Source organism: Solea solea, chromosome 16, assembly GCF_958295425.1.
Source record: "Solea solea chromosome 16, fSolSol10.1, whole genome shotgun sequence".
Taxonomy (NCBI): Eukaryota; Metazoa; Chordata; class Actinopteri; order Pleuronectiformes; family Soleidae; genus Solea; species Solea solea.
Genome location: NC_081149.1, coordinates 13,818,659 through 13,843,042, shown reverse-complemented (window position 1 = coordinate 13,843,042; position 24,384 = coordinate 13,818,659). Strand labels below are relative to the sequence as shown.

Genomic DNA, 24,384 nt, shown 5'->3' with positions numbered 1-24,384 from the left:
GAAAGATACAGTAAATGGTTGGAAGTCATGGCAATTGTTTGCAGCTCCATTGTTTGCAGCTCCATTGTTCTCAGTGTATATCATCGCTCTCCTGTAGCATTGTCATAACCCTGTGGCGCACTCTTCCCCCTACACTGTGCAGCATCACAGTCCAACCACTCCAAATACCTTTGAATTTGCCTCAGGAAACCGACCAGGCCCGGCTCAAGCGAAAGATGAACTTCCCCTCTCCACACGTGCACACAGCCACTATACTCACTATACTGTCTGTAAATACACATCGTTTCGGATCAAATGTGTGAATATGTAATTTTCTATGTGTGTGTTCGCCACAGGAACACAAAGTTTGTACACTGACCCAAATTATTCATGAAACTGATTACGAGAATGTCAGTGCACATCTGTAACAGAACATGAAGAGAACGAAGGTGACTGTCCGTGAGTTGGACTGTCTACCCGTTGACGGGAGGATGACGGAGGTGGCAGTGAAGTGTGAGTTGTCCCTGTAAGGCAGATCCCGTCATGGCTTGCTTTCCACGGCTGACAAACACAATGTGACAGAGTCCCGCCCCTCTGTGGGAGTTGGAGGGATTGAGCGTACAGTAACTAATTAAACAGAATTGATTAGCGGGGTTTGCAGGAGTTCTTTGCAGCCCCCCCCCCCCCCCAAAATCAAAGTGGCACCACAAAGGACCCCATTGCTCTACCCACAAGCCAACAGAGGCACGTACAAAAACAAACACTGCCCGAATAAACGCGCATAAGCATACAGCTGCATTTATACCTAATTACACAGAACGCACAGGCAGGGAGGCATAAATACATCTCTGAGTGAAACATCACGGCACACGCTCCCTGTGGATCAAACAAACTAAGCTAAGAAACCAGACACTGAAAAGATGGGCCCGATACCCACTGACCCACTTAACCTTTCATGTGAGTGACATTGTCACCAATCATCAGTGTCCCCACTCAGTGATCAGTGCTGGCCTGGCGAGGGGGCAGGGGGTACATGAGTGGAAGGAGAGTAGAGGTGACATTGCAGAGGGGCAGCTGTGAACACTATGCCCACAACCCACAGTGAGAAAAGAAGAGAAGAGAAGATGGAGGCAGGGACGGAGCGGGAATAATGTGAGGTGAAATTTATTGGCCTTTCCAAACCCTGACACCAAGAGATATTGAGGCCTGACAGCAAACCTTTATTCCTTCAACCCATTTGGTTTATCAGTTCCCCCAGCCACTGACAAATAGCAATGATGTGCCTGGTTTTGCTAAAAGCCGACATTTGAACTGTCTAAAATTTTATGAACAAGGGAGGGATGTTTCCTCTCAAATATCCCTCAATCTGTTTATACCTTCCCCCATTGCTTTTTTTAATTCTTCACTTCTTCCCACTGTATTATACTTCTTTTCCTCACTCTCAGAAACACACATGTTGTATGAAAGCTCTAAATGTCAGCTTATCTCTGAATGCCTAGGCTGTCTGATCGTCATATTATCCTTTGGACTGCTAGTGACCCCGTGGGGCTGTAATGGCAGTGGTGTGTCACATTCCTGCTGCTGGGACAGATTACAGGAGAATTCACAGTACTCTAATTACATCCTCTGCCTGTCATCTCCCTCCAGTCGGCCAGCACTCCCCACCCCACTCCACCCTCAAACACTGCCCAGCTAAGCCCAACATGCACTACAGTAATGCCACTGTGGTTTACAGTTTGCTGTGTCGAAACCCAATGGCATCTATGAGTGGTTTTGTGGGCATGAATAACCTACATAACAAGCATACAGCACTGACGCCAATTATGCACCAATTTACACAAGTGTTGACTAAATTAGAAAGGGTTCAATTTGACATCCATGAGTGGTTCAGCTGAATTCTCCCATTTTCCGTTAATGCCAACAAGAGGCAGTCTTCAGGCCACGGTGAACTTTATCCAGCCATCGGAGATGGTCAGGTTGACACTCACTTGACTTTTCTTTGGCCTTCTGATGAGGACATTGGACCTGTGCTGAGGGTGGGTTTCCGCTTCCTTGGCCTCCCCGGTCCTCGTCGCGCTGGGCTGCGGGGAGTTTCCTCTCTCCTGCTTGCACATGCAGATGTAAACACACAGAGGAGGACAGAGGAGAAACTCTTGAGATACCAAACAGCAAACGTTGGCAAAGAAAAGAGTACAGAAAAATATAATACAGACATCCTTTCTGAACAAACAAACGATGATTTAACGTGGCGCGGTTAAGGAGGATTAAGTCATACTCACTGGTGGTCATGCTTTCTCTGAAGTTTGGCTAACTCCTTTTGCTTCTCTTTGTAGCGACGCTGTAGCTCAGCCAATTTCACACGCATTGCAAGCTCAGGACCATCCATTGTCTCCATGCTGCCTTTGGCTGGGCACACCTGAAGTACACAGCATGAATAGTTGATTTCAACTTTAACAGCAATTTTAAAAGAGTGGAGGGGAGGGTCTGGAATTGGAGTCTTACTGGTTCATTGCGAGGTGTCCAGCTGCATTTCCTGCGTAAATTGAGGATCTTGCGGGCTGGAAATTGTCGCCCCGTACCGCTACCTTCATGAGAATCCATCTCCAGTGCACGAGCAGTGGCCAGAGTAGCAAGGCTCTGGAGATCAAACATCAGCATATCCTCTTCTGTTTGGAAATGACAAGAAAAAAAAAAAGGATTTATTTCACACTGTGTCCATTACTGCTTGATTAAGAGGCACTACAGCTTATTTCAAAGAAAGCAAGAAAGAAATGTAAATGTGCACATCAAATATAAAAATGTTTGTGCACATGTTGTGGTTTAGCAGTAACCATGTCTTACTGTGGGTAAACTGTGAGGAAGTAAGGCACTTTGGGACACTAGATATACTCATCCACAAGGGGCTGCTTCATTATAATGGAAATTGAGAACGTAACAAATAAAATATACAAATAAAAACAGATTTTCTTTTCTTTCTTAACATTTGGTTTAGCAAAGACCTTTGCTGTAACATGTGCCACTTCTCGTAGCTACCAATTGTATCGCAACATGCCTGACTTGAATCAGTTGATGATACCTTTTTTATGGAGGCCTCTTTTGGGAGCAGTTAAATGCATTAGGATGCTGTGGTAAACACAAAACATCCTTTTGCATGAATAAAAAAAAACACATGGTGCTTTGAAAACAAGGAAGCTTTTAAAGGCACTTTAAAACAATGGGGTCTAATTAGCCAGGCAATGCCCCAGGGTGCTGAAAACATCGACTGCTTTTGTGATTACACACTAACTTTCAATAACATGTTGTGTTTGGGAGAGTGGAATACCAACTGGTGTGTCTTTTCATTTTGGTTTAAGTGTGTATTTTCAGCGGCGTTTCTGTGAGTGTGTGTTTGGTGTTTGTTTTTTTTTGTGTTTCACACAAGCACACGTGTGGATCAAACAGCGGCAGGATGGGGAGACAGAGCGACAGCTCCCCGAGGAAAGCTGGAAGAGGGAGAGGGAATGAGAACGGGAGGTGTACACCCCTCGCTAGTAGTTCAGCCCTGTCCTTCTTCTCCCTCTCCTGAGGCCTCTGCATAGTTAGAACAGCCTTTTAGGAAATAAAAGTGCCTTTAACACACCAAAGAAGAGGAATGGCAAGCAGGCATGCCGATGGCTTCTCTGGGGACATGTTAGAATCCACCAGAGGCTCTTAGGACCAGCAGCAAGAGAGGAGAAACTGGGAGGGAACACAGAGCAACCAAGGCTAGGCCTGAGGGAGGCTTGGGACTTTGTCACAGTGGATGCAAAACAAAAGGAGCGTAAACTAGGAGCAAAAAATGAATTCTGCTGATAGGTGTCTGTGTGCATGTTAATGTGCATGAGTAATGAAGAGCCAATGTCCCTCACCCTGGTTGTTCCCACAGGTGCGCTTTTGCTGTTGCAGCTCCAGATCTGCCAGCTCACTCAGAAGCTCCATACCCTGGTGTGGGTTGGGTGGCGAAGGAGCAACTGATGGGGTGTTAAATGGGAACAACGGAAATGGCGGAATGTCTGTGCAGAAGGCAGCAGCAATCAGCAACTCCAGACTCCAGTAGCAGGGCACAAGAGGTTTTTGGGGCACAGCAACTGTTGCCTGGCTTGGGCTGGAAGAGGAAGCTGAGGCTGGGGAAAGACACACAAAATCTACGGCGGCATCATCAGTAGTCATCTCGTTCTCCTGCTGCTGCTCACTGTCCTTTGCCCCATCAGGGGCTGGGGATTGTGGCTTGGGGGCTGCAGGGGAAGATGGGTCAAGCTCGATGATGGTGGGCAGGTCTGGCTCCAGCTCAACAGACATGTTGACCTTTTGAGCATGCTCCACCTGGTTCCCCTCACCCACCACCTCATCATCCTCTTCCTCTACCAAGGTGATGACAGCTTCTGGCCTTTCGGACTGCTCTGTTGAAAGGGGGACTGGACAGGAAGCAGCCTCGCACACTGGGCTCTCAACAGGGGGGCAAACCAGCACCTCTTCCTCAGCAGGCCTCTGCTCCTCCACTTCCTCCTTCTCAGGCACATAGTTGGCTGCTACATCCTCCTCCTCCCTCTGTTCCAAAATTCTATCAACCACTTTTTCCTGCTCTTCCTGCACCACTTCTTCAGGTGGGAGTGGCTCTGAAAGAGGTCTGACAACAGCTTGGCAGTCTATCTCCTCCCCCAGCCTGGAAAGGGAGTCAGGAGCATGCTCAGCAGGCTCCACTTGGACTGTTTCCAGGTCCGCTGGCTCAGCCAGTCGAACATCCTGAGGGGAAGGCCCACTCCTGTAGCCCATGGCAGTAGGGGGGTAGGTGTATCCAGGAGGCAAATCTATGGAAAGACAGAAATATAGTTAACAGAATCATCAATAATGACTTTACTATTCTGATTATTTCAAATAACACAGAGAACAATTCCTCTGAAAGTGATTGTCAGTGGCGTGAAGTAAAACTAAAATTCTTACACATAAGGCTCACTGTGAACTAACACGCTACCTTTAAGGTCACAAGGGGTGAACAACAGGAAAAGGAAACAAAGTGGCAGTATAGGAAGAAGAAGAATGCAACCTTTTGTGAGTGTGTTATTTGAGGTGGGCCAGGCCTTTGGTTTATCAGAGTGCCTGACACAATTCCTCTGGCGTGTGGCAGCAGTTAGCTAGACATTAATGATGATAAAGAGAGTGCGTTGCCTGTGGGGGTGGAGGAAAGGTGAGGCTGGTACTGAGGTGTTTATCAGTTATTACTGGGGTAACAGTACTAGAAAAGGCCCTGCTTAGCTGGCAGCCATTTTCTGTAGCTTAGAGCTGTTGAGTCAATCAGGGCTTTGCCAACATTCACCCACACACAATATGAGAACACCAACAGAAAAAAAAGAGATTGCTACAACAGTGGCTAATTCTGATGCATTTGGTATCATGTAAAAGGTACTGCTATCTTTCGATCACTGTGACTTATTTCACTTATCATTTCTACTTGGTACATGTGTTATCTATTATCTTATTCTATTCTTTTGCTTAAACTTACCAGGCTCAGGAGACTCTGGGTAAACCTGTGGTGGCTGTCCCTCAACTCGCTTGTCCTGCGATTCTGCCCCCTTTGGCCTCTGAGGTGGGGCTGGGCTGATGGCAGGTGAGTGGGGTACTGCTGTGGCAGGGCTGAGAGCAGGGCAGGGTGTAGAAGGAGTGCTTTTGGGATGTGGTCGCAGTGAGGGGGACTGGCAGCAAGGGGACAGATGAGTGGTGCAGGCCACTGGAGGAGAGGTGTTCTTCTGAGGTGGGTTGTAAGAGTAGGGCTTGGCAGGTTTGGATGTTCTGGGCTCTGAAATGAGTTCCTCTAGCTCAACCGAAGGCTCAATTGGCCTCTTCTGCATCTGTGGCATTTAAAAAATAAAATCAGTGTCATTGTATAAGAGCAATGCAGCAATTACTTCCTGGCAATCAATTATATTATTTGTTTCATCCCTCTAAGAAAAACAGTGCATCCCAGAAGGGGGATTATTTTGAACCTTCACAAAACTGCTGTTAGTGTTTTTGCTTTTCAGCTTATAAATTATCATTCTCTTTTGTTCTTTAATGCTTTGATATTTTAGTGTATGCCTTGACACCTCTGGCATTTTTTTTTTTATGTATTACCAATGACAATAAAGTTCCTCAATCTTGAATAGTATTTTGAATTTTCAAAAACCTGGGCATTGTGTGGAGTGTGATGTTGCATGTCCATGCCATGCGTCGCTCTGTGCTGCAGATGCTGTTGCTGCTGCTGAGGTTGAGCCTGTGGTTGTATTTGCTGTGATGGGTGGCTCTGGTGCTGATGTTGATGCTGATGTTGGAGTTGTTGATGCTGCTGGAGAGCGTACAGCTCCTGTTGCCGTAGAAACTGGGATCGAGAGTACACAGCAGGATGTTGCATGTGGGAGGGTGGGCCCCGGGCACCATACACAGGGGGCCATAGCCCGGGCTGCTCCATCACGTCTAATGAGAAAAAAAGAGGAGAAATGTGACAGAGGCTACCTTTGAACAAAAAAGATTTCCTCACACATACACACTTTTCTTTTTCGATTCATACACATGAACACAATGCTCCATACACTGGAACACAACATTATTTTATCCATATGTCTCATATAACTCCCACACAACCATATCAATTCACTAAAACCATTATCTATTCACATTTTATAATAACAAATCTTTAAATCTTAAAAAAATGACTTCATGGAACAATATCTCCCTAGACAACAGTAATCCCACACTCCTCTGCTCTGAACACAATTCTCTTAAGAACAGCCTAGAGAATTTGCTGGAATGTTGTTCAAAAAAAGTTATGACAATGATGAAATGTGAACAGATGATGGCTACATGCTGATTAGAGGTCAGAAATAATGGGCTGGTTATGCTCATATCCCAGTAGACGATTTAAAAGCCTATTTGACGAAAAGTCCCACCTTCAAGGCAAACCATAGAAGAGTGTAGTCTGTGAGAGAAACCAGCAGGAAGCTCAGTTCCCATGTCCACAGTTGGACAATGTTTGTCAACATGTAACCTTATGGACATGATGTGGTTGACGTGCTACAGTATTACCACTGGGGTAGTAATTGACCAAAACAATAATAACACAATGGCTTTTTTCTGTATTTAATACACTTTTCCCCCCCTTATAAGCGGTTATATCCAATTTGACTCTCTTCTACCACTTTTTGCTGAGACACTGCAAAAATCCTTGATCGGTGACATAAATGTGGCCACTCTAATGTTTCCTGTGGGAAAGCTTTTGAGGATACATGTCCTTTCTCAAATGAAATTCCTGTGGCGTGCACAAAGAAACATACCGTTTAGACCTGTGAGCTAATTAAATTTGCAGCCTCTTCAAACTCTGGGTCTAGAATGACTTTGGGTGAGTTATCTTTCTTGTGCTCACTCAAACTTCCTCTTTTCTCTGGTGCGGTAAAAATTTACTTTTTGGATTTGTTGTATAACGGATAGCGACTCATTAACTAACCATTCACAACAGTTTATGTTTAGAACGATTTAAAAATACACTACAACAACTTAATTGGTCAAATGGCTTACCTAGGTGATGTGTTGCAGGATGCGCAGGAGGCTCAGTGGGCAGGACCACAAGCTGCGCAGAGGGATCCTGAGGCAGAGGCAAAACTGGCTGGAGAGGGCCTGGCATGGCTGCAGAGAAACCTGGAGGCAGATTCTGGTGCAGGGCTGTATGACCTATACCTGCTAGCAAAGACATCAGTATTGCTTATGTATTTTGTATATATATATATATGTATGTATATATTGTGTATATTATGTATCTTATGTATATACCCCATACAATTAGCTACACATTTGCTATTTCTGTCAAATAGCTGGTGCAAGTAAATACATTGGCATCTTAGATACCAACAATATTACCATCTTACCATAAGAGTGTCCAGTCATCCAGAGGGATGGACTCCCATTTCTTGGCATCCAGTGATGGTGAGCAGAATGTGCAGCAGGGTCTCCTAATTGGCCAGACTGGAGGGAAGTCCCGCCTGGGACCATGAGATGAGAGGTGAGATCACCATGACAGCTGTTGGAGGGATGGATCCTTGCAAACTCCACCCTTTCCTTATTATCCCTGACATCAGGATGACATAAAGATAAAGAAATGAAATGGAGACCAAATATACTGGACAACTGTAACTAAGTTCATTTGTGTGTGAAGCAGTGGTTTCACATCTCGCTACCTGATGTATGGATCTCTCTCTCTGTCCAAGCATGTCAGACCTATCTGTTCCCCACTCATCCTCTTCCTCTCCTCCTCTGTGGTAGGATCTGAAGGATACATGGATCTAGGTGGTCCTGTGAAACAAACATAAACTGAAACTTAAGCTTTCACCGATATGTTTTAATGCTTCAGAAAATATCTATTTTTCAAGAAAATAAGAAAGCTAAATAATATTGCACTTGTGTGAGGTTGAATAACATAACATTCCATGCACTAAAGGCTTGTCTCAGCACTTAACAAAGGTTTTTATTTTTTTCACAGTTAGGTTACAGGTCACAGATAACAAAAACGACCGACCACTGTTCCCTGTCTCCCATTATGGGTATGTGACCTTGACTGCCTACCTTTAACAGAGGGATGTACTCTGCCCTGCCGGCTGTTGGGATGACTGTCTGCCGAACGACAAGGTGGCTCCCTTTGTCTGGCCACCGCCACTGCTATTCCCACTGGTGGCTGTCGCACCTCACTTTCCCCATGACCTGCATCTCCAATATCTCTACCCCGCCCGCTGTAATCAGGGCGCTCATCATTGGCTGGACCCTTCTTGGAAGGTAGAGTCTGTTTGTTGCCCTGCAGGGCACAACTCCCACCAGTAGGACCTGATTTGAGGCTTCCGAGTCCCCCAAAAGGGCTTTTCTGGGAGAGGAGCAGTGGTTGTTGCTGGTTGCTGTACTTTAGTAAGCTTTTCATAGCACTGCTCTCCCCCTGAATTGGACATTGCGGTTCAGGCTGCTGCTGTGGCTGTTGCTGTGGCTGTTGCTGTGGCTGTGGCTGTTGCTGTTGCTGTTGCTGTTGCTGTGGCTGTGGCTGTTGCTGTGGCTGTTGCTGTGACTGTTGCTGACTGAGTGGCGGTGGAGGGAGAGGCTGGGGAGGAGGCAGGGTCATACTCTGCTGCGGCTGCTGCTGCTGAGAGAGTTGCCCACCAGTGCTCCCTAAGTCCATGTAGGACTTCCTCTGGTCCTCTTCAGGTTGGGACATGGGGTGGGGAGGCCTCATGGACCAGGGTGGCACTGGTGGCTGCTGGTGGTGGGGCTGCCCACTACTGTTGCTGTAACCATAAGGAGACATATCCATCTTTCTTTTCAGCTCCTGACTATTCCCCTGGTTCAACTCAGCAGGAGAAGAAGCATCAGGGCCAGGTCGGCCATGTTGCTGGTGGCGTATCCTAGCTACCTTTTGGCCATCTCTCTGTAACGAGCAGCTACCTCCTGGACCTGGGCCATGGGTGGGTCCTGCCCCACTATGTTGACTCATGCTTTTACAACCAAGTGGGGAGGAGTTAGGTGGTGGTCTAGAATGGGAACAGTCTCTATAAGGAGAAGTGTTTACGGAATGAGAGACTGAGTGTCCTGCCTTGTGCCCCTGGGGCAGCGATGTTCTAAAGACATCCATGTCCACACCACTGTTGATACATTCAGCACTGCGTGATCGTACCACCTGGTGCTGCTGTTGGGGATGTGAAGACTGTTGTTGCTGGGAAGGTGGTGGAAGCGGTGAGGGCTGAAGGTGCTGGTGGTGGGACTGCATCCAGTCTGGTGCCTTTTCTGTCTTTCTGTATTGGTGCTGTTGTTGCTGTTGGTGTTGTTGGTGTTGCTGTTGCTGTTGTTGCTGTTGTTGTTGTTGTTGTTGTTGTTGTTGCTGCTGCTGCTGTTGCTGTTGCTGTTGTTGCTGTTGTTGCTGTTTTCTGTGCCAACTACTATGATGACCATTACCACCATTCTTTTCTATTACCTTGTCCTTGGCATTGCCACCTCCCCCACAGCTACCAACACCCTGGCAGTCAGGGATGCCAAGTTGAAATGGCCCATTAGTTTTGTCCCCCAGATCTGCCACTGATGGCACAAATGTAGGTCCTGTGACTTTAAGTTCTCGACCCAAATTGGCTGGTCCACTCTCATGTGAAGCTGGGTGGGCTAGAGGAGCAGAGGGAGGCGGACAGAAGAAGTCCGGATGGTGGTGTGTATGGTGGGAATGGTGTGGGTGGTGTGGATGGCTGGGGTGGAGCTGAAGGCAGTGGAAGCCCCCTGGGTGAGGATGTGTGTGGGGGTGAGCATGAGGATGTGGATGGGGATGGGAGTGTGCACCTCCTGCAGCTGAACCCATGTGTAAGGGTGGGGGTACAGAGTAGGGTAGAGAGTGGTGGAGTGGTGCCTGACCCCTTTCCAGACAGTCTGAAGATTGTTCACTGATCCTCATTTCCCCACTTACACCCTCCTTGGTGCAGCGGTTGCTGCCACTGGAACCAATATGTCTGCCATGGCTGCTCCCTCCACCACCAATAGGCCCAAGGGCTGTGCCCTCCCCCCCATAGCTGGACATAGAGGCCTTAGCCCCTGCTCCAGTTCCTGCATCTCCATTTTGCATCTTGCCGTTGTGCAAGCAGGCACTGAGGGACTTGCCCATACTCTGAGCGTGTTCCTTGCTGTACTCCATCGTGAGTGATGCCTTGTGCCTCTCCAGAGAGCGACTGTTGATCTCCTCCAAGGGCAGTGGGTGCTGTGGGTAGTGTGGGTGCTGCTGATGGGAGTGGGAATGGTGGTGGTGTGTAGGGTGGGGTTGCTGATGGCTGTGGTGCTGTTGCTGCTGTTGCCTTTCCTTTGCCTCTTGCTTGGTACTTGACCTCTCCTTGTCCTTGACAGGTACCACTCCTCTTTCAACAGACCCCTCTTTAAGACCCTTATGAATAGCTGTGCCGACCCCTGCATCTCTGTCTCTGCTGCAGGACCCCTGAGAGTGGCCTGAACCTGCCCTGGACATTGGGGGTAGACTGTGATTGGCTGAGATGAGAGGAGGCTGGGATGGGAGACCTCGAAGGTAGAAGTTCTCTAAGATAGAGAGAATGGCAGATCAGTAAAGACAAATGCTTTAGTCAAGAAAGGAAAAGACAATGACAGAACTAGATTATTCAGCTCTCATGATAGTGTCCGTAGGCATCCTTATGTCAGTATCCCACATCAAATTACACCACACTGTGTTGTATAAATTGGATTTAAATATGTTATTTCAGAATGATTAAATTTTAATCATCACACATCTCACCTTTTTGGGTGTCATAGAAACGGTGCTGCCCATAGAGAACGCCACTGTTGGCATGGTGATCCAGGTGGCTCATGGGAAGGAAAGTGTGGGCCAGACTCCCTGAGAATCGTGGATACCCTGGAGCTGCTGAGATGGATAGTGGAGGGAGGAGAGAAGAGAATTGATAAGACAGGACAATAACCACCGAGATGCAGTTATCCAGAGTAACCCAGTATAATTCTTCAAGTCCAATGCAGCTGGTGATGTTCATACAAAAATAACTCTGCCTGTCATGTTTGCCTTTCATGCCTGATTTCAGTATCTAAACAATACAAGACTAGCTTGGGGATTGCTGTGATGTATGAAATTTGTCTTTGACACGTACAGCTCCTTGTTGTATCTCTCTCAGAATAGGCAGTATCACCTCTATCCATCTTTAGAGGTTGTGTTTACCATGATGTGAAAGCTGTGCGGCTGACCTTTGTTGACCTACATCATGGGTAAAATGTCATATGGATGTTGGGCCTTTGAGCTAGTAAACTTGAGCTTATTACACCAAGCCAATCTGGAGGACATTTACACTACATCCAAACGTGAATGAGACTCATTTTGTGGTGTGGCAAGCAGAGGTGGAGAAGAAAAAAAGTAGGGTATCACCAAGAAAAGAAATTAACCATTATGCACTTATATTAATGAACTAGAAACACTTTTATAAAATGTGTGACTCTTCAGGACAAAGCAGTCTTCTGCTGTAAACCATCACCACATACAAGCATCTCAGTAACCCTCAAGTCATCTATAGAAGTCCAGGTGCTTCACATCTCTTTCTCTCTGCACCTGTTTCAACCTCAGCTTTACTTTTAAACACAACTCACAGATGGAGTGAAGGAAAGGGGAGGGGGGGAGAAACAGAGGAATACATGGCTCTAGGAGGTAAATGAAAGACAGACATATTTGTGTTGGCAAGCACACGACCTGATCCCGTAAAGCACAGATGCAGTGTGTGCAGCTCTGTGTGTGTGTGTGTGTGTGTGTTTGTTTTATACATCAGCTAGTGATTGTTGAATGTCTCACTTTCTGCCAGTAGAACAATAGGGCCAGTGCTGTGAGACCACCTCTGGTGAGGGAGGAGTGTTATAGTGGGCTTAATGACCTCGTCTCGGAGAGGCCTCTGCATCCTCTAGCTTTAATTAATGAAATGCACAGAGAAGGCCAGAAGCACTGCCATAACACAGGAGGTGCTGCTTTCTGAGAAGGGCAATGGGGTGATAATTACAATACATATATGTTCCCTCACTTTTCCATCTCTATTTCTTTCCTTTGTCTATTTTCTACCTTTCTTACTTTCTGTCTCTTTTCCTTTCTTTGCCGTCATGATTAATAAGCATACACGTTTATGCCAATTCATCTGCAGATGGGGAAGAAGGGGGGGGGGATCCTTTGTCAAAGCAAAATGTTTTTTCTATGTTGTGGGGAGGGAAAAGAGCAGAGAGCTGGTTGGCAGTCTTTATCAAAGCTGGGAGAGGGGCTTTTTTTCTGCAGCAGCATGTTGTTTGTGAGCGTGACGACTGACGGCGTAATCCCTTTTCACAGCGTGGTCTGGCTGTGCCCGATAATGCCAGCCCGCTCAGTTTCACCATGCCCTCCACTGGGGCGGCAAGAGGGGGACTGCTGGGCATGGCATAGCTCATTCAGCCATTAATCTGGCCAGGACAAGGAAGTGGCTGCTTCTGCTGCAGGCGGTGTAGGCAGGGTCTTTTAGTGCAGGCTGCTGACTACACAGCAGCCTGCACTGCCTCCCTCCCGTTTGCTCCATGCACACATTCACACACACACAAACACAAGTCAGCATTGGCAAGTTCACAGCATATGCTATCCTTTCCAGGGCAGGACAGGGTCAAGAGGCAGAGCAAAGAAAAGGTGTGTCCCAGGGAGGCATTTCTAGAAGTTCTGAGGATATGTCAGCAACAGCGTAGTGAAATGAGTGAAGCAGGCCAACAACACGGACAACAATGGGAGCTGTGTATACAACAGAAATTAGATGCAGAGGAGGATTAAGGGTGCTGAATAAGAGGCATACAACAGAATATTTAGATGCCACCATCTCCACTCGTGTCCACTTATCTGAAGACAATGCCACTATAATTTAAGGGTTTCTTAACATAAAGGCTAAAGTGTATGTTATCTCTGGCTCAATAGCTGTGGCATTCCAGAAATAGAGAGATAGCAGGACAGAGAAAGAGCATAGCAGAGGAAATCAAGAGGGAGGAGTGGGCTGAGCTGCCTGTCAGGTCTGCTAATTGAGAAAAAGTGACAGAACCATCAAGACAGAAAAAGGGAGGAGAGAGCAGAGAGAAGAAGAGAAATGTTTGGTGGAGGAGGGGCAGTGCTGTGGCGGATCTCTTCAGGTTTGACTAATTGAAAGGAAGGGATGCAGCCTGGTACAAGAGAGAGAGAAGGAGAGAATGAAAGAGGCAGCGACCACTACGTAAAAGAGGAGAGCTGGGGGGGATGCAGCTTAACTCCCACAAAAGGAAAAGCTAGCAACTGCTAGGACAACTGAAGGTAGGCTTGGAAAGGCCTTTCAGACAGAAGTGGATTAGACAGGTGTGTGCAAGGCGAATGTGTGTCTATGTGTATGGTATGTGTGGACCGAGATATGAGACTGCGATTGCTGTCACCGTAGGGTAAGAAGTAATTTGGACCTTTGCCAGCTGGACTTGGGCTTGTGTCTACAGGGTTGTTTTCCTTTCATGTTGACCATGTTCTTGTTTTTCTTTTTTGCACTCATTTGATTCAGAGAGGCTTATTCAAACATATGGAGTCAAATACATGAAAATCAATCTCGCAAAGGGAACTAATCCTTTGTCACATTACATGTATTGAAATAGTCACCACAGTACATCTGTCCTTGTTTTTTTGTTCATCTTTTTTCCCCCCTTCTCTCTCCTCTCACAGGCAAAATCAAAATGCCACTCCTCTCTCTAGTGTCAGTAGGTCTTTGTCTCCCACTCAGCAAATGAAGGACAGTCCATCCCAAATGTGGTGCTCTGCACACGATGGCTGTTACAGTATTTAAATCAAACGGGAGATCTGATCTAAAAGAAAAAAAACACACAACTCTTTCCTTATATACACACACCACGCTCACAAATATCTCAGCATCTGAGGGAGAGTATACACTTCCTTGTCCTAATGCAAAAGCACTACATTCATCAACTCTCTCTGCCAAACACATCATGATCCAGAGGACCATGGCACCTTTGTCGGGTGGTGGTGTTATTTATAGGTGTGTGTGTGTCGCTCAGCTAATGGTTTGTCACTTATGCTCCCAGTAGAAATGTAATCTGCATGCATAACTGGCCTCTGCACACATACTGAAACCATGTTCGTGCTGATGTGTGAGTACAACGTTAAGAACATTTTTTTTATCCTTAGCCTTTTAAACCCAGAGGACTGAGCTTTAAAAGGTATTTGCTACTTGGATTAATTGCAAAAAGAATGCTTTTCATTTTCACATGGACCCGGGAAATACTAAGTTCAAGTTTGTTTTTAATATGTTGGCACACATATTTTTTTTTTTTTATTATACCTCATACATCATTGTTCAATTCTGTTATAAAACAAGTGCTAAAACCAGTGAGCAGAGACTAGTCAGGTGTATTTGTTCAGTCACTACATATTTTATTTATTTATTTAATGACCACCTGGGAGCTTTTGTTTACAGGATTGTTGTTGTTTCTGTTAGTTAGTGGAATAGCACAGAAACAATTTAAACGAGTGGAAGGATGTCAGACAGATGTGTGCTGCAAAGTCATATTCAATTTTCAACCAAAAAATAAATAAAAAACAGATCTGGAACTTACTGAAATCACAACATATGCTCCGTGTGTATCCTCACACAGTTACAACCTATAATGTGATATGTGTTGGACCACCCTCTGCTTTGATTATGACAGGCATTTGCGGTGACATTTTCAAAGATCTTGAGATCACTGTATTGGGTCTTCTCCAGCACATCCCAAAGATCCTGAATGGGGTAAAGGTCTACACTCCATGGAAAGGTCTAGACTATGTGGAGGCCAAAATGAAGTCTCATGCTTCCTGAACAATTATTTCACAATTTGAGCTCAATGAATCCTGGCATTGGCGTTATATGTTTGTGCCACCAGGAAGAAACAAATCCTCTGATGGAAAAAGCTGCTGGTATTATATGTTGCTGAACCCAGACCTGACCAACTGAAGCAACCCTCGATCATAGCACTGTCCCCACAGGCTTTTGTGGTAGGCACTAAACATTTCGGGTGCATCACTTCATCCAACTTTCTTCTTAAGCTGATGCATCCATCACACTGGAACAGGATAAATCCTGACTCATTTGACCACATGACCTTTTTCCATGGCTCCAAAGAGTCATATAATCTTTATGCTCCCTACTGATGTCTTTTTTTCCAAGTGGGGCTTCACAGCTGTTTAGTCCCAATCCCTTAAGTTTGTTTCAGTTATAGTTGTTGAAGTTGATTTTTTTTTTTTTATTAAATTATTACTCTCATTTAAGTGATCTCTAATGATGATCATTCAAGTTTTTTTTTTTTTTTTTCTCACCATGTTTCCCCTTGTAGATGATGGTTGACCACTATCCACGAACATGAATGTGTCTTCTGACATAGTTGTTCAAGAGATGAGAAGCTGCTCGGTACGTTAGGGTTAAATAATACTGTACGCTGCCAGCTGAAACATATTTAACACTGCAGTAATCGTCCAATGGAAGAGTCTTAGCTTTTTACTGCTTAAATATAAATATTTTTACATTCAGAGAGTGTGTTGACTTTTGCCAGAAGATCTTTAATTAATTGACGTTTTTATCAATGTCTAATCCATAGTTTAATTATTAAACCTTTTCAATCTATGTTAATTGATTTATCCAGGTAAAAGATATGAGTCATCGTTTTAAATGCTTGAGTCTGGAACTAAGTGACACCTTTGTCCACCTGCGAGGACCCTGACGTCTGAACTGCGTATACTAATGAGAGACTGGGGAGGCCACTGCCTTTCAAATCAACTCCAGTTCTAACTGCATTTATTTGATGCTTTTCTAGTCTGAACGACCACCCCAAGTCCTTCACAAGTCACATTTACCTATTCACACACACAAGTCCATACAGCCCATCTTTATGCAGCACCTTTTATGAGATCATTGTTAATGATTGCTTGGTGCGTGAGATACTTTATCTCTTTAATCTGCGGAAAATCTCCTCCATGACACGTACTGTATGTGTCGGAGACATGAGGACCGTGCAGTCGTCTTTGAATACGATTTCATGCTGCTGCTCGGTTTTGCATGCAAGCAGCTTCTTTTAAGGACACACTTGCCAGAGAATAAAATATACAGAGAATTTCTTTAAGGCTATAAGTTACACACACACACATATGCACAAGTTAGGGAGTGCTCTGCTGCTGGTGGGGTTCTGCTGACACCCGGAGAGAGGAGGCGAGAGTCTGGGTAATTGTGCCGCTCATTTTGATGACTTGCTTTTTATGCAAAACAGGAAAAAGACAATATGCAATTATCTTGAGGAGGGAACAGCTGAATGTGGTTGATGAACAGTCTGGATTCAATCATGCTCTTAGTGCGTTATATGCAATTAAACTGCAATAGAGATAATGGCCTCCATTGCCAACTGAGTAATAATCCCAGTCATAATCACCTCCATTACTTTTATTAGGCTTGGCATTATCATCATCACTCTTATTAATATTATTCTATTTTTCCACAAGAGTAAAGTCTGACAGTGAAGCCCCTGAAACTATACTGTAAGGTAAAGGAACACAGAAATCACTTACAGGGGAAACTATGTCCAATTTAGCTGATGCTAGGGCTGATATTTGTCTAGAAACGTCTTGTCTCCACATTTTAATTTTTTTTTTTTTACTCAATCCCCGGTGGTCAGGACATAAAAGCAAGGGGGGTTGGGAGTAGAGTTGCTGTGAGGCATCTACTGGCTTAACAGACACAGCATCTCAGCTGCGAAACATCCAAATCAGCCCTTTAGTAACACATCCCACAACAGAGACACTGTTGATCAGTGACCACAAATGAAAAAAAAAACCCAGCCCCAACCCATATGGGCTAACAGCTGGTCTAGTCTTAGAAAACACATAAACAAATACAAGATAGCTGAAACAACAAATCCATCAACATCAATGAATGTGGTTTTCCAGGAGGTTTTGAGTGGTCATGGTGCTAACTATTAACTAAAGGTGGTTAAAAAGTAAATCTAGCAGTGGAGGCAAGGAGACCAAGCTTTTATTATTATCGGTGACTGGCATTTGATAGGTTTCACATTTCTCTGAACCATTACTGAGCAGAGTGATGGCTGCTTCATCCTTGTCCTGACTTTCTGGTTTTATTTAGTCAGAAATGTGAGTTGCTGAACTCAGTGTGTACGTACGAGTGTTTATTTTTGTTTGACTGCGTGTGTGTGTGATTGTGCAGCTGGAGTTTTGAAATGGTGTTGGGTGGGAGCTACCCTAGTAAACTGTGGCAGAGGCACCATCTGAAAGCGTTGCAATGTTTTACTGGCGTGCATTCAAACATGCAGCCTCAGAGAGCCTTGGAGTGACAATTTCTGCTGACGTGAATGGAATACCGCAAGATTCCTTGGCTGAACTTTTGACCCCCGAGTCCCCCATCCAGAAAACCATGGCACTGTGATCCATCCAAAACATGTTGGGCCTGGGCCTGAGCTTATTTTGGTTCACAAATAAAAAGGGTGGGAGCTTGGCTCTTGCTATAAACTGCGTTTTAGTGGAATCTCAACACACATCCAAAAAAAAAAATACACAACATCAGAGCAACAACACACCATGTAAAGCTCGATCAGATGAGGAGTGAGAACTGTGTAAATGTGTGATTTCAGGTACCTTCATGTGAGTGGGGAAACCAGATTTGCGAGGCGCTGGAGTGGGGTCCGCCCCGGAAGGAAGGTGAGGAGGGTGAGGAGGGTGGCCGGGAGGGGTGAGACGGGTGGGAAGGGGGGGAACCCAGACTACTGGCCAGAAAGGTTCCCATGAAGGAGGCGGAGGAATTGCCCATCAATCCACTGCCTGCATTCCCATGGGGACAAAAGGTGAGGAGAGAAAACATGGTTAGCATTAGAGGAGTGCATGTGTACACTGTGACCATGAGTGTGACCAACAACAATCTGAAGAGCAACATGTAGATGTAAAAGGACGATGGCTCACTGACCCTCTAGGAATCATTTAACGAGGCAAATTTGATTGCTGTGATGGGAGAAGAGAGAAAGAGAGAGAGAGAGAGAGCAAAAGAGTGTGAGACTCTCCTCCCCCTCACTGACAGCTGAGTCCTTTCCCCTCGTCTTCTCTCCCCATGGGCAGACAGAGGTCTCATCTCACAGCTGAGTACACACTTTCTCAGGCTCTCTCCCTCTCGCTCTCACACACTTTTACTCCCGCTCCCCAGTGTCCCTTTCTCAATTTCTCTCCCTCTCTCCATTATCTTATGCTCTCCATCTCTCACTTTCATGGCCTCAATCTCTCTTATTGCTCTGCTCCATTTCACCTCCTCTCTGTCTCTCTCTCATTCTTGCTCTCGTTCCACACATGACAGACAATCCCGTACCCTTCTTTGGTTCCATCTTGGTGTTTTACTCCTCCAGCTTGCTGCCTCTACTTTGTCACAGTGACCCTCTCTTCTCCTCGCTCTTCCCTCCTTGGTGCCATCTCAATGAGCCTCTTTCCCAACCATCATTTTCCTCTCTCTCTCTCTCTCTTTCTCTGTGTCCCTCTTTTTTCTGACACATAACATTGCATTGCTTTGTTCTTTACCATAATGATGGCACCAGCAGAGCAATCTGTCCCTGGCTGGCTGAACTATGTGTTTAACAAGACTATGATGAGTAATTGACCATTGTAGCAACGCCCGTGTGAAGCGGGGTGATTGTCTATTATGCATTACTGGGCAAGCTGGCGAAAACACACTGATTAACCACTGCTTAAATTGCATTCCCATTACGCGCCCGCCAGTGCACTTGAGCGAGGGGCCCAGGTGCCCAACTCTTTGCACATTCATCCCCCCCCCCCAAGCCTCACTGCTGCAAAGTCTCATGCATATGTATAAAGATGCCTGGATGAGCGCTCACATGCACATACTTGCACCCAATTCTGTTATCACACATTGTGCACACAGAGGTAGCGGCAAGAGCAACGCGGTTTAAATTCATCATCGGCCCCGCGTGACGAGCTGATCTAACAAGAAACGATGTGCGTTGAGCATTTCTTTAAGCACGAATCAGCTCAAAACATGAATCGATCCTTTTTCTGGGAGTGTAGGGACGATCACGTGGAAGTCTTAATCAGCCAGGCAATGAGTGAGCACATCCTCTGGGCAGACAGCAGGGATAAACCCATCAGTCTGCCGCTCTCTCCTGCACCACATAGGCTACAGCTCAAGGGCCAGAGCACAGGAGCGTGCACAGGCACGCTCATACACTTCACAGATAGAAATAGGCATTGATATGCCTCCTCGCACACAACAGACACACTTCTTTCACACTTTGCACCACAACCCAGACAGGTGGAAATCCCCCAATATCCCTCTTGTGTGTGTGAGTGTGTGTGTGTGTGTGTGTGTGTAGGTGTGCTATCTATCACAAACTCAAGGAAAAACATCAACTGTCACCATTGTGTGTTAAACTCATACAGTTAATAATACAGAGCAACATAGAGACTGAAATGTGATGACAGTGTTAGGTTCCTTGTTTTTGGTAAAATGTTGTTACTTGTGTTCATATAATTTTATTACTTATTTTATTATGTTATCTAGTGACTTATATAGTAGGGGTCAGGGGAAATGACTTGCAATATTGTGATTTTTTTGTTTTGTTTTGTTTGTTTGTGAAGCAATTTTAAAAATTGTTTTCTCTCCCAGAATCATGAAATGTCTCCTCCCTTGTTGAACAGAAAAGGCTAAAAGTAGCAATTACCAATTTACCTCAAAACGTATTGCAAATGGTGTTTATCAGCGTTATCTGCGATGCAGGGTTTTGAAAAGACAGCATCATTTGAAGCAGGTTCATTTAAAGGCTCACATTTGTACATTTTTTGTTCAGCTTTTTATTATATTTTCTTGCACCACAAGCTCAGACTTTATTCTCTACTTGGCCTATTTGGATTTTATTTTTTATTCACATTTTAAATGTAGCAGCTTATTTAAAAAAACGTTCTGTGTACATTCACTTTAGATTAATGTCCGACAGACTGATTGAAGTGCTTTTGGAAATATGATTCTGAGGCTATTTGTGTCAAGAAATGTGTCATTTCATTTGGGCTTAAAGGGGGAAAATTGCAACCATCTTTACTATTGAGTCACAGTACTTGTATAGAATTGCAATAAATCAATACAAATCGAATCAATGTGGATGACCTCAAATATCAGGTGCCACAGCAACATGCACATGCTTGTGGGAGGCATCGTGAGTGAGGCTGATGACATGCAGCCCACCTTCTCCTCCTTGCACCCTCATTGCCACCTCCCATCACCCCTGTCCCTGCAGAGAGCTGCTGGCACTGCCCTGTGGAGTGCAGACTGGGGGTCTGGGGTGTGGTGGGGAGCGGGGGAGAGGATTATGGCCAGCATGCTCACTGGGCACACATCCAGCCCCCGTCATCCAGACACCCAGGGCTCCTGTATGCCACCGCCCTCTACACTGCTCACTCGTCAGCCCCTTGTCTTTCTCTGTGTCACCCCCAGGAACCCCAGCTCACATAAATCAGCTAATCCCCCTGCATTATTAACAGCCTCACCCCAGGGGGACAAAAAAGGGAGTGAGGCATAGAGAGTGACAGGGAGAGGCTGCAAAGCCCCTCTTCACACACCAAGAGAGGAGAAAGCCTCTGCCACAAAGACAAGGAGAGGAGGAGGAGAGGGACAATAGATAAAAGAAAAAGAAGAAAAAAGTCTTGACGTGAGACAATAGGATGTTTGAAATTTAAAGCTAATGTTAGGTGAGAAAGATGATGAAGAAAACGTTACATGCCAGATATAATTATTATCCCTCACAAATGCTTTGCATAGACTGTGTCCACTTAGTGCATTGGTTATGCATGCCCTCATAAATTTGCGTGACGCATCCGCAAGATGAATGAATGATGGTGGTCATGCAGAGGCAGTGTTGCCATTGTCACAAATGTGTTGATTTAAGGACCTCGCATAGCATCTACAATGTAGCCACAATCATTTGCCGCCATGATCTCCGAAGTAACGAAGCGAAACACATCCAACGCTGCCGTGAAAATGAAAAAATTGATCTGTGGCCTACAGAGTTCTGTAGTGTGATCCTACTGAAATAATAATAATGCATGTATTTTTAAGGGTGTCTTTCAAGAACAGCTTCCAGAAACAAAATAATAATTGGTAGGAATTCAAATGGTTAAATTAAAGAAGCAGACAAAAAAAAAAGGGTGAATTTTGAGGGTGGATTTGAAGGTACGAAGAGAGTCAGTGTTATGAATGGTTTGTGGGAGAGAGTTCCAGAGACAGGGAGCTGCACAGCTGAGGGCTCTTGACCCCATAGAGGATAAATGGGCTGGAGGAGTAGTGAGAAGCGTGGATGATGAAGATCTTAGAGTACAGGGAAGTGTATAGATATGGAGGAAGTCGGAGACGTATGAGGGTGCCAGGTTATGGAGAGCTTTGAAGGTCAGGAGGAGGATTTTGATAGTCGCAGTATTCAGTGTACAGAGAGCCAATACCGTTTTTTTGGAGGACAGGGGTGATGTGTTGTATGGATGAGTTTCCTGTGATGGTACAAATTATGAAAAGAAATGGAACAAGGTGGAATAGTTTTGGGTATTCTGACAAATCAGAAGCAGCACAGTGACATGGAGTTACACCGGGGCAACAGATGAGATCAAGGATGTGGCCTTTGGAGAGGGTAGGGATTTTAAAATTCAAAACTATCAAGGCTGATATAAATTCAGTAGTTAGAGCATTTTTTGTACCAATGCAAATGCAACAATGCAGAATTTTAATTTAAAAAATTCTGTATTAGTCTTAAGTGGATGATAGACAAATGGGCCTTTAACCCTCAGGGAAATTGGCTCAAATGAAGCAGACACGGGTGACACTCACAGAGGTTGCTTTCCACATCTCGTCGTAGAGTATCGTGAGACCACGGCCTCAGCCAGAAACATGAGGCAGTTTAATTAAGCAGAGAACAGTCATTGCCAAGTTTCAGTCAAACAGAAGAAAGCTAAATTTGAGGTGAAATTCTACGCATGTAGTACATGTACACGCAAACGACTGAGCTTAGGACACATCTGATTCTCTGTGCAAACACGAGACTAAACATTCAAGTATCTCTAGCCTTTGAGAGGCCAATATCAACTCATAAGTCTATTCCACAGCAAAGTAGATCTAAAGCTGCTTTCAAGCATGTGCTGAAGTCCTGATGTCCAGATGTTTTCTGGACCTTCTTCTGACAGCTCCATAGTCAAATGTCAGGATAATGTCCAAGGAAGCTCGTGTGAGGATCATGAACTGGGAGCTAGTGGAGGAGTTTCCCGCACTCTTCCTTTATGCTCCACCCATGTGTCGGCCTTCACCTAAATGTTCTAGACAATCTCCTGCTGTTGGGAACTCCTTTGACCCTGACTCCATTCCCTGCTGCTTCATCACAGGTTAATAGAACATAATTCAGAATCCATTTCTGAAAATATCATACGGTCTGGACCAGAAGAAACAATGACCACTACTATTGGGGCTGTAGTAGAACAAAACAACAGCAACCATCATCACTCATACAGTAAGTAACCCCTCCCTCTGTGTTACACCTACGCACCCTGCTGAGAAACACAGTGTACACGATGCTGCACATATCTCCGTCTTTCTTCAGCAGTGTGCACGGACGTCCTCGTACCACTGATCCACTATACTCACCCTGGGTTTATGTAATGCAGAACCTACTAAAAGCTAAACAAGGATACAGTGATGTTGGAGAGAGAGCGCACAGGTTATAAAAGTGTACCGGCTCCCCTGCAGTGCTTGGGCAGTAACAGTCGGGGTGTCCACTGAAGCCATGCAGAAGGAAAGTGGAGCAAAGGTCTAAGTCATGACAACGAGAGCGCTGGATTCAATATTTAGCTTAGCTTTTTTTGGGTTATTACTCTGCGTCTATTTTGTCTTTGTGAATAGAAGTGATTACACTGAGACATCATTTTCTTTGCTGTGACCTTCATTTGTCATCTGTCAACACCCAAATGAGGAAGCTTTTTATTCCTGTTTTTTTTTGAGCAGTAGACTTGTCTTTTCAGTCACACTTCAACCTGTTTGCAGCCATCTGGCTTCACTAACGTTGTGTGAATGTTGCCGTTGCCTCTGTTTGTATTGACATAGATCAAATCAATTACTGCGCGCAGCTCGGGAATGATGATAATCAACACAAGAAGATCTAAACACTGCTATTCTGAGAAACACACGAGAGTCGTGTGGAGTGGATAGGCTTAATCGGTGAATGTGTGAACTCATTCCGACAACGGTTTGAATGTATACGCACTACAGTTTAAAATGTAAGGTGTGGATTCAGCAGTGGACTTGTACTGACTCGTGTCACGTGCATTCTTATATAGGCGCCAATCCCCGACTGAGATGGAGATTCATCCTATTAGAGAATTGGAGGAGAGGAGAGCGTTGGGATAGGATGGTGGAACCTCGCATCCCCCCCCCCAACACGGTCACCCTTATTATTTAAATGGCTCACACCGTATAAGTATATATTTTATGAAGGGAAAAGAAAAACTGAATAGAATTATTGATTGAAAAAAAGAGGAGACTGAATTTACACCTTTCAACAACGGAATCCATAAGTGTCCTCTGAATGACTGTTCTGCACATTTTCTCTGTGCGGACATACAGTAGCTATGCACTTAAGCGTTATGACTGAAATCAGATAGTAATGAAGGGAAAGGAACATGAACTGTGTCCAAGCTGTGGACAATTACAAGATATGCAAGGTATATCACTGGATGAGGATGAATGATACATGAATGACCTTGAGAATGTGATTAAAAACTTTGAACTGTGGAGGGCAGCATTACATCTCCAGGTG

General features: G+C 45.1%; 1 protein-coding gene across 12 annotated transcripts in view; it reads right to left on the bottom strand.

Annotated features, from left to right (window-relative positions):
- The window catches only part of LOC131475025 (BAH and coiled-coil domain-containing protein 1), a 72,270-nt gene that overhangs the window by 12,655 nt on the left and 35,231 nt on the right, over positions 1–24,384 (bottom strand). For 7 of the 12 annotated variants that reach the window (XM_058652820.1, XM_058652819.1, XM_058652810.1 and 4 more), the window contains 12 exons: positions 18,182–18,364; positions 11,279–11,404; positions 8,584–11,064; positions 8,199–8,313; positions 7,890–8,089; positions 7,543–7,704; positions 6,158–6,444; positions 5,498–5,843; positions 3,867–4,805; positions 2,482–2,645; positions 2,259–2,395; positions 1,968–2,081 (listed from right to left, as the gene is read on the bottom strand). In XM_058652820.1, the coding sequence (XP_058508803.1) occupies positions 1,968–2,081; positions 2,259–2,395; positions 2,482–2,645; positions 3,867–4,805; positions 5,498–5,843; positions 6,158–6,444; positions 7,543–7,704; positions 7,890–8,089; positions 8,199–8,313; positions 8,584–11,064; positions 11,279–11,404; positions 18,182–18,364 (5,254 nt within the window). The remainder of the gene's footprint in view (positions 1–1,967; positions 2,082–2,258; positions 2,396–2,481; positions 2,646–3,866; positions 4,806–5,497; positions 5,844–6,157; positions 6,445–7,542; positions 7,705–7,889; positions 8,090–8,198; positions 8,314–8,583; positions 11,065–11,278; positions 11,405–18,181; positions 18,365–24,384) is intronic. The other 5 variants (XM_058652818.1, XM_058652822.1, XM_058652817.1 and 2 more) reach the window with 3 other exon arrangements.